The 16,591-nt window shown below is 42.7% G+C and overlaps 1 protein-coding gene across 1 annotated transcript in view; it reads right to left on the bottom strand.

Annotated features, from left to right (window-relative positions):
- LOC144824202 (dynein axonemal heavy chain 11-like) overlaps positions 1 to 16,591 on the bottom strand; it is a 3,356,387-nt gene that overhangs the window by 1,236,947 nt on the left and 2,102,849 nt on the right. Inside the window, exons 57-60 of the mRNA XM_078683354.1 lie at positions 14,172 to 14,376; positions 13,895 to 14,060; positions 8,952 to 9,054; positions 1,852 to 2,091 (exon numbers count right to left, since the gene is read on the bottom strand). Coding sequence (XP_078539480.1) covers positions 1,852 to 2,091; positions 8,952 to 9,054; positions 13,895 to 14,060; positions 14,172 to 14,376 — 714 coding nt within the window. The remainder of the gene's footprint in view (positions 1 to 1,851; positions 2,092 to 8,951; positions 9,055 to 13,894; positions 14,061 to 14,171; positions 14,377 to 16,591) is intronic.

Genomic DNA, 16,591 nt, shown 5'->3' with positions numbered 1-16,591 from the left:
ATAACAGTGACCTTTATAAAGTATAGCACTAGCAGACACTACAGTGACTAGGGCGTATCTTAAGGCAAAGACAGGTATATCACAGTATGGTACTTCTAAAGCACGGCAGTCTAAGAAGGAAAAAGTGAGGCACAGAGAGTGGGCCCGGCCCGGCCTCTATCGGCCCCGGACGGCCAAAGACGGTCCCGCCCTTGTCCCGGGCTTCTCCCGGCGCCCTCCCGCGCGCTCCCGCGCAGCGGGATCTACGCCACCTTTAAGTAGCTCACTACTGTGAGGACTAGCGGGTGGGCGGGGCCGGCAGGGAGAGCAGCCCAGCTGATCCCAAGGGCGCGCAGAGACTCCTGGTCCTTGGAGTCCCTGCTGATGCTCGCAGCCCTGCCGGTTGCCGAGAGAGTGCCCCTGGTGGTCAGTAGCGTGGGAGAGCAATCGCCGGTGTCTCGGGGCGATGCGGGACCCGCGTAGCGGGTCCGGGGAGGTCCTGGAGTCCTGAAGACAAGAAGCGCTGTTTCAGCAAACAGCGCGATGTGGGAGAGAAAGCGCTCACTCCTCTGTGCAGCCGACTTTTACTTCCAGGAGCGAGCGGGCGGGGCCGGCAGGGAGAGCAGCCCAGCTGATCCCAAGGGCGCGCAGGGACTCCTGGTCCTTGGAGTCCCTGCTGATGCTCGCAGCCCTGCCGGTTGCCGAGAGAGTGCCCCTGGTGGTCAGTAGCGTGGGACTCCTGGTCCTTGGAGTCCCTGCTGATGCTCGCAGCCCTGCCGGTTGCCGAGAGAGTGCCCCTGGTGGTCAGTAGCGTGGGAGAGCAATCGCCGGTGTCTCGGGGCGATGCGGGACCCGCGTAGCGGGTTCGGCGAGGTCCTGGAGTCCTGAAGACAAGAAGCGCTGTTTCAGCAAACAGCGCGATGTGGGAGAGAAAGCGCTCACTCCTCTGTGCAGCCGACTTTTACTTCCAGGAGCGAGCGGGTGGGGCCAGCAGGGAGAGCAGCCCAGCTGATCCCAAGGGCGCGCAGGGACTCCTGGTCCTTGGAGTCCCTGCTGATGCTCGCAGCCCTGCCGGTTGCCGAGAAAGTGCCCCTGGTGGTCAGTAGCGTGGGAGAGCAATCGCCGGTGTCTCGGGGCGATGCGAGGTCCTGGAGTCCTGAAGACAAGAAGCGCTGTTTCAGCAAACAGCGCGATGTGGGAGAGAAAGCCGGATATATATATATATATATATATATATATATATATATATATATATATATAAAGCAAAAGCCTCTGCTTCCAATTCAATAGCTTGACTACTTCCATTAATAGTCATACTTTGCAGATCCATCTGTACAGCCCGCCTGAAACATAGATTGTTTCACATAAGATGCAACTACTGGAATTGGCGTATCTCATTAACCTAAAGATGAAACTTGCTCATCAAATGAAAGAAAACCACACTCTTTGAATAACCATCATAAAGTTGTTCTTCGACGATTTATATTTGATATTGGAAATCATTTTCCAAGCCTTCATTTCCCACTATATCTATTTCCTCTGATTTGCACAGGCTCTGCGTGCTTTCCCTGCTCCAAAATAATGAAATTGCGGCTTCTGAAAATTACCTGGCAGCATATGAGATGAATCCCTTCCACGAGCGTATGAAAAGGCGCAGTGAACGACTACTATGCATATTTGAGGCCAATGCTTCAGAAAGACCCCTCTCTGGAAAATGCTGCTTGTGTTATGTTTCAATTTTTAAGTAGTAGCGATGCGGTTCTGCCAGAAACACCACCGTCCACTTTAAAAAACTCCAAATAAATCATGCACACATTTATGTATTCCACATTTTGTTGTTTCTATATTGAAAATGACTAAGTATTGACTTACCTGAAATATGTGTGTCAGATCTCTTAAATTAAAAACATAGTGGAATCTTATAGCGGTCGGAAAGAAATTTTGAGTCATTTTCTGATGCAGGCAAATGGCAGCTTGTATTGTTGTTGAGGAGGACTTCACCACACTGTAACTGAAGCCACCGGACTGCAGGTGCGCATTTAGGATTCTGCTGTATATTGTGGTTAGAGCATCCATTCCCGGAAAATGCACCGCAAACACCGAGAAATGTCTCTGCACAGGAAAAATAGGGAAAGAAAACTGTAAATCGTCGCAGTACACTGAGGTTTACATTACATATGCGCTCTTAACACTGATTTAGTCGGAGGCGGGCCCCTCATTGGTGTCAAGGTGGATGTACTAATATTCCACGCAGCTATTACCACATATGGTATGACGTGGAGGGGCTCTGGGGACATTTATGCCATCTCAAAACTTGAGGAATCTTTCCCCCTACCAAGGTACACAGTTTGGAAACACCATGCAGAAATTGGTAAAATTACAATATTTTCAGCATATTTTACTACATTCCATAATGGCTCTATTGCAGATATTGAGATGTTTAGTTATATTGTATAACATGGTTCTGCGCTTTTTTTCTACAACAGGATTGGTTTAAAAATCAGTAATTCATCGGAGTGATGTCATATCCGTGAATCATTTTACATTACTCGCAGAAATACGGATTTCAACTAATGGAAAGCATGCACATTGAATATAATAAAGCAGATGATTAGTGTCATGTCAATAATGATCCAATAATGCCACTTAGAGTTCTGGTAGAATTAAAACTGGTTAGCGTTTAGGATTATGGGTTATTATGTCACCAGGCTCATACATGGCATTATAGAACCATTATACACAGTTGTCCATTGTTCATTCTCTTTATATATTGTGTCCCCCACAAGTTATTATGCCGTTTTGTGTTAGATTTGACACTTCTGATTATGATTCATAATTGGCATAGTACTTTCAAGTGTAGGTGTCACAGGTCCCATTACAGTTGACCCTATGCTTCAGTGACATTAAGAAAAGGAGTAAAAAGCAAGGAATGCTTGCCTCCAGGTCACAGAATCGTTCTATGTTACGTTAAATATCTAAAAAAATCATAACCGATTTAAAACTTTTCAAAAAGCTTCATATTTAGTAGCGAGATTGTTTTAGAGTGAGCTTCTTAGTATGCCATGGAAAAGGAATTTCAATTTTTGGACTGGGAGCTGAATGTGGTCAGGCCACAGTTCTGATGGACCATACCAATACATTATAAGGTATAGTTAATTTAGCAATATTGAAAATGTAGGTAACAGGGACCCGAAACTCTTGAATGTGGACAGCAGAAGGAAAATTACAAGGTTTGAGAAACCCTGGCATAGAGATGGAGCTTTCAAGAAACAAATAAAAAGCTTACAATACCTTTTTAAGATAGGTATGTTTATGAATTCTCTATGTACCATATTAAACCTTACAGTTAGTAAGTTTCTCTTCATATGTTCCAGAGTATAGTGACTTAAAAAGAGCCAGAGCCACCTATATATGGCACACTTATTTTGAAATATGTGGTTTAAAAGTTGAAAACAGTTTTTTTAAAGCTAGCCACAAACAAACCCAACATTACATTTAGAAATTGGTAGATAACATATAGAAGTAAGGATGGATAACTGTGACTAACTAGGATGTTTATCACTCAGGGCTTCTGGGTGACATCAAATGGACAATGAGAGTGAGATATCATTGAGAACACTGGGGTGAAAAACATTCATATTCTTTATTTGTTACTCATCTGCCCTTCTACGGGTCCTTCAAATAATTTGTCCCTGTTTTCAACATCTTCTTCGGGGTGGCAGAGTGATGGCGAGCCATATATTACATGAATCCCTCCCACCTGTAAAGATGATAAAATCCCTGGCCTCCTGCCACTCACTCCCAGTGCCATCTAAATGTTGTTCCCCAACCCATATTGAACAAACAGTACCCGGCCTCCTTCATCCATCGCCATTGACATTTGCTCTTCAAGTTGTTTACGCAAGTATAGCTTTATGTTACGTACAGCACCCAAAACCATTGGTTACTGCTTTAACTGCTATGTAGAGGCAGAGGAAAATAGGGAGCCCTACATTTCATGGTTTCTCCTCCCTATCTTAAATGTAAAACAAAAAAATCTGTCCTCCAGCCTCCCAACTCACCACCCTCAATGTCATACTGCCCCCTCCACTCCTGTAGCTGTACCCTCTGCTCTCCATCAGAGCACAGAATCAGTGCTGTGCTACATATTCTTAGAAGGGCCATTCAGAGCAGCCTGGAATTCCTTTATGACATCGAAACAGTGGGTAACAAATTTGGTAACCCACTGTTGCTATATCATAGCAGCAAATAACCAGACTTAGATCCTGGTGTTCATACTAGTGGCTCTCAGTGAGTGCTATACATAACATACATAAATATAGATGGATAACTTTGAATTACAGGGATGTTTTTCACCAAGAGGTTCTAAGTGACATATGAGAGACTACAATTGTGAAACTTGAGTTGTCTTTGATGTCACTCAGAACTCCAACGTGAAAAACATCCCCTTCATACACAGCTAGCCATCTTTAATGTTATGGTATACATGGTGCCTCCACTTAACCTCCCTCTGATAACATCAGCTGCACAATAGTAGAAGAGTCATGAAGGAGCTATACACAACATGCCTCACTTGCATCTTCCCTCTATTTTTATTAAATCTGGTGTCTGTCATTCTTTCCAACCAGCCTCTAGCTATCCCTCCCCTCTAACATCCACATTTTAAAACAGGTATGTAGCATTCTGATGACTACAATACGCTCAGTATTACCCACATTAAGTCTCACTATTAGAAGAAAAAGAATAATCTCTTCAAGACACCTAAGCACCCTCTGCATATACCCCCCCACATCCTAAATGGAAAAAACACTCGATGTTACGCCAACAATCAAATACTATCCTCCCTCCAATTCCTTTTCTTCCCCTTGTTCAAATTAAAAAATAATACTTGACCTACAGCCACCCACCACACTCTGCATTTAGCTTCTCCTCCCACTCAAAACTGAAAATATAACTGCTATCCTACCACCATGCACATTAGCCTCTCTTCATTCCCCCCCACCTGTACAAATATAAAAATAAATCCTGGCTTCCTGCCACACACCTCCACAACGCTCTGCGTTTAACCCCTCCACCTGGGATCCTGCCACCCAACCACAGCACCTACTCTTCAATGTCCCACCAGACATAATATATTTTTTTTAAACTACCACCCTCTCTACTTCCTCTCCCTGGATGAAGCTTTCTCCTAGAGATAGGTTAAGGGAATCAATCCCCTTATGACATCACAGCAGTGGGTGGCAACTTTTGTTTCCCACTGTTGTGATTTTATTGCAAAGCACTGAGGCCAATATTATGCATAGCCTCTTTATTGCCAACTCACTGTAGCAACTAGAACAAACATTTAGAACTTAGAATAAGAATACTTATAACATTTCAATCCATTGTATATTCCTATGACAGGCAGCCATCTACCTTCATTGTTGCTGCTCCCTCTCAAGATAAGTACTTCAGGCTTGCTCTTGACATTTGATGTATTAATTTCAAGAGCAAGGTGCACGCGGTATATTTATTATGTTAAGAGTTAAATAAAGAATGGATTAATTGATTTGTGTCTGTTTTACAGCGCCAGCTTGTATGGAGTCAAGGTTTAGGATGACTGGTGCCTGGGGAGTAAGTTTGAGGCCGGTGCAGTGAGTTTAGTGGCCTATTCAGTTTGATAGCTGTAATGGAGACATTGTAAAGTGAATCAGAGAGCAGGGAAATGTCAAACCTTCTTTGGGCATACGACAGTTGGGGCTCCTTGGTCGCTTGGAGCCATGGGCACACGAGGGCGTTTAGAACTAATCCGTCTTGTGGACTCGCCTGTTTTTGTACATATGTGGAAGCTTCCAAATTATTTTAGGTTTTCATATTGGATTTATTGGCCACTAAAAGGCATTAGTGGTTTAGGTGTGGTGTAAATGGCAGTTCTTGGGCCTCGCGCACAGACTGTGCTGTTTGACTGACAGTTGCATGTGGCATCAGAGAAGTAAGGATTCGGTTTTGAAGCCGGGTTTGTTTATATGCGCTCTCCTCTATGCAGAGAGGGGGCGAGCCAATGTGCGTATTTTAGGTCAGAAGCGATAAGATATGAAGACTTAGCTTCTAGAATAGGAAACTTGGCTTTTTCTTACCTGTAGGAGGTCAGGGCTGAGTAAGATCAATGAACGAGTCGGTAAGAGGTTTGAACTTGTTCTATGTATGGTTTATAGACTATTGTCTAAATAAACTTTGTTATCAATCAAAATCAATCAGGTTTGAACTTGAGGAGTTGCTGTAATTGCATTGGGAAGCGGGCTGCCATTTTGAACAGGGGGCGCTTTTGTGATTTGCTATGTGGTGAGGGCGACCATATTTGGGGCTAGAACAGTCGTTTGTTTTCCAGTCAGCTTTGTGTGACACACTGCAGAGTTGAAGCCGCTGAGGAATGCTGGTTTATGATGTTTTGTGAAGGAAGTGAAGATTTATTTGGTTTATGAGAAGTACATTTCGAAATTATATACGAAATTATTGAATATCAGGAAATGAGTTAGTTTGTCATTTTTAATAGACAGTATGGGGAGTAATAGTGCATCCCAGCAGAGTTTAGATGACAAGGTGCAGGAGTGTGTTAGTAAGGCGGTTTCATCTTTGCAACCCAATTGGGGAAGAAGTTAGATGACTGTTTGGAGAAGCTGGAAGGGAAATTAGGTGGTGAATGAGGAAGGTGAGGAAGAGCAGTTTTGGTCTGGGGTAGAGGCTGCGGTAAAGGCAGATGGAAAAAATGAGGGTCGTAAGGTGACAAGAAAAAAGAAAGCATCTGCAGGAAGAGAAAGGCATTCTGATTAAAGTACACCACGGTCCAAAGGAAAGTCAGAGGGCAACTCGGATGGAGTTGGATGAGAGGGCTATAAAGGCCAAGAAAATGAGTCACAGAGTGGTGGCCTGTGCAGAGTCAACCAGCAGTGGTGACATTGTGTTATTGTGTTCTTCAGGTTCTGGAGACATGGATCATGAGGAGATTGACATGAAAAGGCATAATAGATCTTTTGAAAGAAAAGATCAGGTTGATCAAGTGAAGGATACTTTGAGAGGCTATATGTTTGACCCTCATGCCCTACAGCATTCCTTGTCTCCTCAGTGGGTCCCAGCTCGGCATGTGGAAGGATATGTGGATTAGGCGGGAGATGCCTAAGGAGGTTAGAACTGGGCTTCGTTCAGAGTGTCCAAGACATTCGTTAGCCAATAAGGTGACATTTACTCCTGAGTTTAAGAAGTCGGGGCAAGACCCCAGAAGAGGTCTGTACAAGGGTTTAAAGGGGTTGCTAGGGTCGTTTGCTTGATGGATTTGGTCCCATAACCGAACTTTTCGACATGTGTGAGGAAGCATATTTACAGGAAACTGGTGTGGATGTCTTGGAGCTACGCCAACGGGTACTGCAAGCTGTGTATTTGCTGGAAATACTAATGCAGCTTTGTTTTCTAAGCATAGAAAAAGTCTCCTTATAAAGATGGACCCAAAATTAGCAGATCTTGCAAATAAGAAGTCAGGGCTAGAAGCGAAAGGTATGCTTGTTGGAGGTGTATTTGTGAAACAAATGGCAAAGTATTGTGGTGTTTTTAACTCCATACAGAAAGTACTGACAGATATTAGGAAGGGCCGGGAGAATGCGGAATCGATTCCCCGCCGATGGATTTGGGATCACGTGGGCATCGTTCTGGTGTGGATTCACACCCTTGGGATATCAAACAACAGGATTCTATCCCCAAAGGCACAGGGGAAGAGGAAGATCAAGGGGAGACAGAAAGGCAAGAGAAGAACAAGGTATGTTCGGGAAGAGACTTGTTGTGTATCCAAGTACAATTGGGTGGCAGACTCGCCCATTCTTTTAGAGGGATGGAAGGAGACAATTGCAGATCCTTGGGTGTTGCAGACTGTGCAGGGGTATCAAAAAGATTTAGTAGAGGTGCAGCAAAGTTGGCCAATAGCCCTAAGATTCTCAAAGGAGGAAGAGAGGATTTATGGACTATGTGGCGCTCGGCACACAGTGCATGGATAAGTGAGAGACACTACATGTGACCCCAGGGCCACTTAGTAGTGACCCACGTGGAACAGGACCCCCAAAGTCAGTTTCCATCTTCCTTTTCATGGCGGTGGGACGGTCATGAAAAGGCAGGCGGAAAGGGACATCCTCATTCCTACATCTCTATTGTAGGGATAGGATTCCGACCGCCACCCCGACTGGACCTTGGATCCTATCGGAGACAGCGGTCTTTACCCCTGACCTCTGCGGTCCGACCACATGCATCAAAATGCGACAGTCAGACTGATGGCCTGGTTGTCGGATGGCGGCCATTGATGGCCTGTCGGTGGCGATCCGCCCGACATCGTAATGAGGCCCTGTGTTCTTTCAATTTCAGCAAAAAAGAAGTAAAATGGCTGCCTGTCATGGGAATATATTATGGATTGAAATGTTCTAAAGAATCTTATTCTAAATTCTAAATGTTTGTTCTAGTTGCTGCTATGAGTTGGCAAGAAAGAGGATATGCATAATATTAGCCTCCATGTTTTTAATAAAATCATGATCTTCCACCCACCCCTGCTGTCAAAAATCTGAAGTTCACAGCACTTAATATCTGGATTTCAAATCAATTATTCATGCCAGTACATAGCCCTACAATTCCTTATAACAGATAGATATGGCCCAATTATAACTGTGTGCCGATAAAATCTAAGTCCTGGCTCTCTTTCCCATATTTTACTGGTTTAGGTTTCAAGAATAAGCAAACCAAACAGCAAGATACAGTAATTTGCCAAAACACTACTAAAATTATAAAATTTCATTCTGTGTGTTCTGAAACTTTTATTGGCTAAAAGAGAACCTGTTTTTCTAGCGGACACAGCCAAAGTAACTTTTCATTATTGGAGACAGGCGTAGTCACCTATCTATTACTATACCAGACATTGTGATTTAAATTGTCATTCTCTGTGAACTTTAAACTAGTCTTACCTGCAAACGTGGATTAACAGAGAAGCTTCCTGCTGTTGGATTCATGCAAGTGATGTACTGACAATTATGAATTTCTTTTACAATCAACTTCTGTCTGTCATACCTGAAAGGTTACGAAAAAAGAAATATGGGTCTCCGACACACTGAAGGTACCAATTTCGTTTCAATGTTCTGTATTAAACTGGAAACGGATGTTGTGAGATTATTTATTCTTCAGAGCACGGCTTTTATTAAAGTACATCCACACACACCCAAAGAAGTGTCACAGATCACCTCACCCAACACTTTCAAAAACACTTTAATCAAGTAAGTCACTGTTGAAGAAAGCAGATGTAAACTAAAATACATATAATTGGCTGCAATTAAATGCTCAATGCATGAATGCAATATGTTTAGCTATTTATACACGTGTTCGAAGAGCGTCTTGTGCTTCTGTCGCTCTTGAGATCTGATTAACATAGAAGTGTAATTGTAATTGTGAATAGTATTTATATAGCACCTACTACCCCAAGTGTAGTGAAAATATATCTTTGTGGTGAAAAGAATGCACTTTGGGCACTGACTCCAGGGTGCCTTTGCAGAGTTTCTCTAATTGCTATTCAGATTTGTAACCAAGCTTTCATCCAGGAACATCAGTACTCTAAATATATAATTGTTGTCTGTATCCAAGTTGATTTAAAGCAAGAAGATTTAGTTGTCCGCCAATGGAACTCAGTGGCCTGTAGCAGTAGTAGTGAAAGTGGTGGATGAGGAGGAGGAAGAAGTCAGGTGTCTGGTGGTGGTGTGTGTTTATGGACTCCTGTTAACATCAGTATGTAAATAAAAAAATACAAAAGTATTATTGAACTATAGCTAACATTGTAAATATCACTGCATGTTAGTAGTGGGTGCAACTAACCAGAGGCTCAACATGAGTGTTGTAGTCTTCGTGTATTTTGCAGTGTAATGGTCGAAATTCTGAATTACAAGAGGAGGAAGTAACTGGTTGAGAGTGATTAATAAAATATGAACATATAATAAGCTAAAGTAAACATTGGCATTGGAAGAAGTAACCTTTACTTCAGAAATGCTCCAGACTTTGCAAGTCAATGAATCAATAAAGCATTTAACTAGACTTTCAAATTCAAGGACTCATACTAAATGTAAATAAAACGGAAATATACACATACTACTTAGTGGTCGATTACGATGTTGTACGGAAAGCATTCCGACTGAATCGGTCTCGGAATGGTTTCTGACTGAATCGGATTCGAGGAGTCCAACCGACCGATTACCATGGTTCCGAATACTATTCGGTCGAACTCCAATTGACTTCAAAGGGAGCCTGTGTTCCGACGTTGAAGAAAGGGGTGTGTGGGGAAAATCGTGCAACCTGTGGCGGGCACCCATTGGTGCCTGCCACACTGTGCATTGCCTGAAAGGAGGGTCCCTTGGGTACTCCCATGGGCCCCATTCGGAAGGCTCCGGGTGAAAGGAGATCTGCTATGGGTCCCAAAGTCAGATTCCGACAGCCGATCCATATCTGAACAACCTTTTCGGAAAGGCTGTCCGAATCTGACATTGTAATCTCTTGGTCGGAAACGTGGACCATTGACATGTACGAGTCGGCTCCGGACGACTTGGTTCTTCCGAATACCATCTGGAACCGACTCGGACAGTCCGAACGCCTTCCGATCATCCTAATCGGTAGTTCAGAAAGCTTTCCAAATCAGTCGGAAAGATGGGTTCTGAATTGGATTCGTCAGAACCGAATACGATTTGGAGCCTTTCCGGATGACATCGTAATCGACCTCTTATACTGAAGTAATTTTCTTTCCTTGTGAAAGCATAACAAAGGGAGGGCAGAACAATGTAGGTCGGCTGTTGCATAAGATTGGGGGGTGAATAAGGAAGAGCAGTTTTGGTCTGTGGAAGAGGCTGCTGTAGGGACAATTTACCACTTATATGGACAATTTAGAGCTTGTAGGATGCCCTGACTGCCAACCTTGTAGTTCCCTTGCCCCATTTGGGGTAGGGCAACTGGAGTTCTACCAATGGCAGAGCCGCAGCTGGCACCACCATTCAAAATCTTTGACCTGATGACCACAGGAAAATGAGGTTATGGAGGTGGTCATCTGACATTAGGTAGAGTGTGCACACATCACTAAATGGCGGGAAACAACCATTACAACACAGTCATTACAACGCACTACCTTTACAATGTAGTCATTACAACACAACATCCTTTACATCGCATGCCATTACAATGCAGCCATTACAATGCATAACACTATAACGCCTGTAATTCCAATGCATGCCACTACAACGCATGCCATTACAACGCATTATAAGGTAAGTAATGGGAAATAGTAATTTTTACCCACACACTAGCCAATACTTACCCTACTGTTGCACTCACTGGAGTGGGAATAGTAATTTGTACCACTACAATATCCAACACATACCCTACTGTTGCACTCACTGGAGTGGAAATAGTAATCTTTACCCCTACACTATCCAACATTTACCCTACTGTTGCACTCACTGGAGTGGGAATAGTAATAGTTACCTCTACACTATCCAACACTTACACTACTGTTGCCCTAAAAGTATTATGCATTGTAATGGTATGCACTGTAATAGTATGCATTGTAATTGAATGCGTTGTAAGCGTAGTTTCTAAAAATGTGTTGTGATGGCAAGCATTGTAGAATCATGCATTGTAATGGATGTTGCGATGTAAAAACTGCATTGAAAAAGATTGCGTTGTAATGTGTCCTATTCCTACATGGCAGTTCCAGTTGTCCTGAAGGCTGAGAGGCAGGCTGCTGTCTTCCAAGGGAGGGGAGACCATAGACTAGGCTGACATGGGAGGCTCACCAGGGTCTAACTTACCCTGTTGATATTAAATCATATTGCAACTTTACTTTGTGCATTCACCAGTCTTCATCAGCAAGAACGTTTCACCAAAAATATTAGTTACAAAGAGCTAAATCTTTTTTTAACAGTACGTGAACCTCAAGCAAAAGTACCAAGGGAAAATAAATTGTTTATTGTTGTCATTGGTAATTAGCACTTGTACAATATTTACTGTATAATAAACCCTCTTGGTTTCTAAGCCTGAGTTGTTAACTCTGCTGCGTTCGCAGAGTTTGCAGTTTTTCGCAGTCTGCAATTACATTTCTTACGCCCGCCAACGGTAAGTTGGCGAGCACGAGTGAGGACAGGTCAACGCTGGACCACTTCACTGAAGATTCCTCAATCGCGTTGAGACACTTTCCGTTCACATTGAGGAATCTGGCGCTCGTGTAGAACTTCTACTCAAGCGGCAGAAAGAAACAGTGCCCTTTTGCACTATGTGAGATGCCGTTCGGTGCTGATTTTACTGTGAGGGACAAACACCCAGCACTAAAAATCAGTGCAAACTGCGCGAGGTAACTGACTCTGCTGCTCACAGAACTCCGCGTAGCTTGGAGGAGTTTTTTTGACACGTGGCAGAGTTCCATGTAGCAGAACTCCGCAAACTCCGCCCAGGCTTATGAATGGTTTCCCCAAGTAAAGGGCGTGGATTTGAATATTTTAGTGAACACACTTTGATCAATGGACCAAACAAATTGGAGCAAGTTGAATTTATGAAAATATTCTGCAACAAAAGCATTGGCACACACGTTTTCAGAAGTAGGAGGTTTCACAATGAGCGCATGACCTACAAGAGAAAATGTTTACATTAAAAAAAGAATTTATATTAAAGCCAGAAAAAAACAGAGATATGGAAAGGGACAAAAAAGGGAAATAGCTAAAAAATTAGGCTTTTGTGCACATTGACTAGAGTTGAAGATTACAGTTTGCCTTTTTGCATCTGCATTGACTCCAGTCACTGAGGAAAAAAAACAGGGATGAGATGTTTGGTTCAATCATTAAGTCGCTTATAATGAGAAGAAATCCCTGAGAGGGACCTGATGAGAGCAGGGGTGCAGTGCATACTTGTGCCTGACTGAGGAGAGCAATGGCTGCTCCCACGAGACTGCTGATTCAGTTGGCCATTTATGACGCCTGCAGCCCCTGCAGCATTGTAATGATTCTGGTTTCTCTTGGCCCAGAATTTTGTGGACACAATAATTCTGAGACCGGAGTCACTTAGATTTGCTAGTTGTGGAATTTCACCCAAACAATAGCTGCAAGATAAATACTATAATTCATAATAGGGGCCTTAGTGTGCCAGTGTCAGTGCCAATAGGCCTGGCATTGGCAAGCTGGTGTGATGGCTTTGGCTATTGGCTTTGAATTATTGTATTATCAATCACAAAAGAAGTGGGCAGGGAGCAGTTAATGGTCCAACACCCATGCTCCCATGTAGGAATATTTGCACAAAAAGCGGGTAGCTGTTCTTTGGAACAGCTACCCTCTTTATGTACACATTTGAATTATTGTAACCAGAAGACTTAATTTAAAACCACAAAGATGACTACAAAATGAATGGAAAGAAACAAATATTGGCAAGGTAAAATATTATCCCTCTGGTTCTAATACTGAAGTACATTTCTTTAGTTAATGTGCACATGTGATCATAGCAAATGATGTCAATCACGGTTAAAGAGCTAATGGCTGAAATTTGTCTGACCCACTGCCCTATAAGGGTGTGTTGTGGCAGGAAATGTGAATTACAGCTGTGCAGACCAAATAAAATGGGCTAATCCAAATCCCTTTTATGTATGTAAATATGGATTTGTTTTTTATTTATGAATGGCTATGATTACTTTAGGCAAGCAACTGAGGCAGTGAGAGGTGCCTCTTGCCCCGACCTAAAAAGGATCACACAAAGAAAGGGAACAGAAGGTTTATAATAATAATTTTAAACAAAAGAACAAACAAATTTAAAATACACAAAACAAGCTGTAATGCCCAAGCGAATCATTGGAATCTCAATAATCATACAACAGGAAAAAAGCAAAAAAGGTCATTACCAGTGACTGTAGTCAAGATGTTGTCGGATTAAAGTGTGAGGCTGAACAGTGCTGTAGGCATCCACCTCTGGCATGTTAAGGTCATCAATGAAATAAATTAGTTTTTTGGCGCCTGGAGGAGCATAATTTCTTCCAGCTTTTTTTTCTAGAGGCTTTTCCAAAACACCTGCAAAACACAGTACATTATGCCTTCCCGTTCAGCAGTCTCATTAACGTGTTTCTACGCATGCTCAGTGGAACCTCTGCGTCGCTAAGACTTGTGCACACATGTACTTACGCTGGAGCATTGCAGACGTTGTGTAGTAGTTAAATGGAACCTTAGCCACCATGTAATGCTCAGACAGTCTGGAGAGTTTATCCGATACGAGGATTGTCTTCCCAACTCCGGCATTTCCCACTAGCATAATTAGCTTCCCTTGCTCCAATAGCAAATCCACAAAATACCTCAGGCGGACTGTCTCAGCAGTATGAACTAAGATAGTCTAGTTGCAAAGAAAATAAATTTAGTTAGACTAAATGAAACATTCATTCTACAAATAATTGCATCTGGAATGTAGTTAAACATGTTTCTGTGCAATGCATGCTTTTTATGCAAATTCAGCTTGAAAAACATAGGCTTCCTCCATAGAAAATGCAAAAAGAGGTTCCCCTAGTAACAAATCCTTGCCCAATTGCTGCGAAGCCAAGGTCACAAATTATATTTAGCCTTCCGTCCGACAAATGATATCAGTAGCAAGTGCCCACATTCATAAAGAATTTCTCTGGAGCAAATTAGGAGGTGCCCAGTAGCATCTCCCAACATCTACTACAGCTGCGTTACTCCTGAGCCAGACATAATACTACCCCAGAACAAATCTAAATATGTCACATAAAAATGCAACAGAGTCACAAAGACTCTGGTATGCCATTTATCAAACATGCACTTTCCTATGGATTGGAAAATGTCGGAGAGCCAGAACATGCAAAACAATGGAGATCCATAATCAATCAATGAGCATTCCTAATCCTAAGCATTAACAAATCCCTTCTTTCCATTTTATTGACCCCCTTTTATACCTATATTAAAAGAGACACGGGGATACCCTGATCCCCAGAGTTCGTGTGACTACCTGTGGACCAGAGTTCGTTCCCGGAAGATCCGGCAGACATTAATAAGCTTTTATATGGGACTAACAACCCGGTCATATTGTATTATCAGTCAAAGGATTATAATGCTCGGCCCTAATGTATGACACTGAATAGTATATTGTTTTGACTGTCTTGCTATTACCTGCACTAGTGTATTAAGCGTACCAACGGTTTGTTCTTACCATGGTAACATTGTTAAAGTTGTTAAAAAATACTTTTTATGCTGCAGATGGAGCAACCAGTTTTCATAAAATGTATAAATGGCGGTAATGCAATATTTGAGGATCTATTAATGTGTAAAATCGAACTAAAATTTGATTTAAATAATTTGATTGCCATTGATGAAAGCATATTAGACAGTAAATTTTCTTATGAACATTTCAGTAACGTGATTAAGTAGGAACAATGTTAGCTTGATGATCATTTCTCTGATCCAGCATCTTAGAAGATCTTTGCATCAATGACATTTGATAAAATTCCAGCTACAGAGCTGATGTGGAAGTGGTTAAGCATTCTACAGAAAAAACATACTAACATATGTTGTGGCGATGGGCTACATTCACTCTTGCATGTTGTGTTTTGTTGTAAGGGAGTAGATGAATTACATGCAATACAATGTTGATTGTGAGAAATGCTTTAATGAACAATTTACTTACCTTCATTAAAACTGATTCTGGTGCACACCCTACCTTACTGCAGATTCCTAACCTTGTGAATATCCCCAGCCGTCAGACTGGTTCCTGTGATTTTTCTCACCATTGATTCCATGCACCAGCTGGTGGTGGTGTGCAGTTTGCTTCAACTTCGTCCCGCCCCAGAAGTGACAATAGAGCCACATACAAGCCCCACACCTGTGTGCTAACGCCAATTTCTTCCTTGATCTCTCTATGCCGGTAGACGCAGAGATTAATGAGTGATCAGATGTGATAGTGTGCAGATCTGAAATGGGTCCTTTTTATAAATGGATAAAAGCGCCCCTTCTGCAGTACGGGGAGGTGGGAAGGCAGTAAGGAATCTGTGGTTAGCTAGACTATCCACCAGAGAGACTGCTATTGAAGGAAAGTAACGTAGTCTGATGCTTCTAACCACAGATTCCAAATTTTGTGAATGACTACCAAACCAGTACCTCCTAAGGTGGTGAGCCTGTGGATTGGCTCAAACCAGAAAATCCTGCAGTACAGAAAACAGAAAGGGCCCTTTCTACCCGGCCTGGCTATCATGGCAGTAGAGCTTCATTCATGTATGGATTGAACCACTTGTTGCGGCAGGACAGATGCCCAGAACAAGCCGTCTGCATGCTAACTCCTTTTACTCTCCTTTGCTCTAGTCGAATGTGCTCTCAGACTATCCGGGGGTTGAGTCTTGGCCAATATGAAGCATATTTTTATACAGAGGACTACCCACCTTAATATGGTCCTTCTCGGGACGGCCTTACCCTTCTTCCACCTAGCACACACCAAAAGGAGCTCATCAGCCATTCAATGGTTCTTGGTGAAATTGCTGTCAAAATTCTAAGCATTCTCGGGATCCAAGTGATGAGCCTCTCCTCCTCTTTAGAGTGGTGAGGTG

This window comes from Lissotriton helveticus, chromosome 3_1 (assembly GCF_964261635.1).
Source record: "Lissotriton helveticus chromosome 3_1, aLisHel1.1, whole genome shotgun sequence".
Lineage (NCBI taxonomy): Eukaryota > Metazoa > Chordata > Amphibia > Caudata > Salamandridae > Lissotriton > Lissotriton helveticus.
The sequence above is the reverse complement of the archived record's forward strand: the minus strand, read 5'-3'. Positions and strand labels throughout refer to the sequence as shown.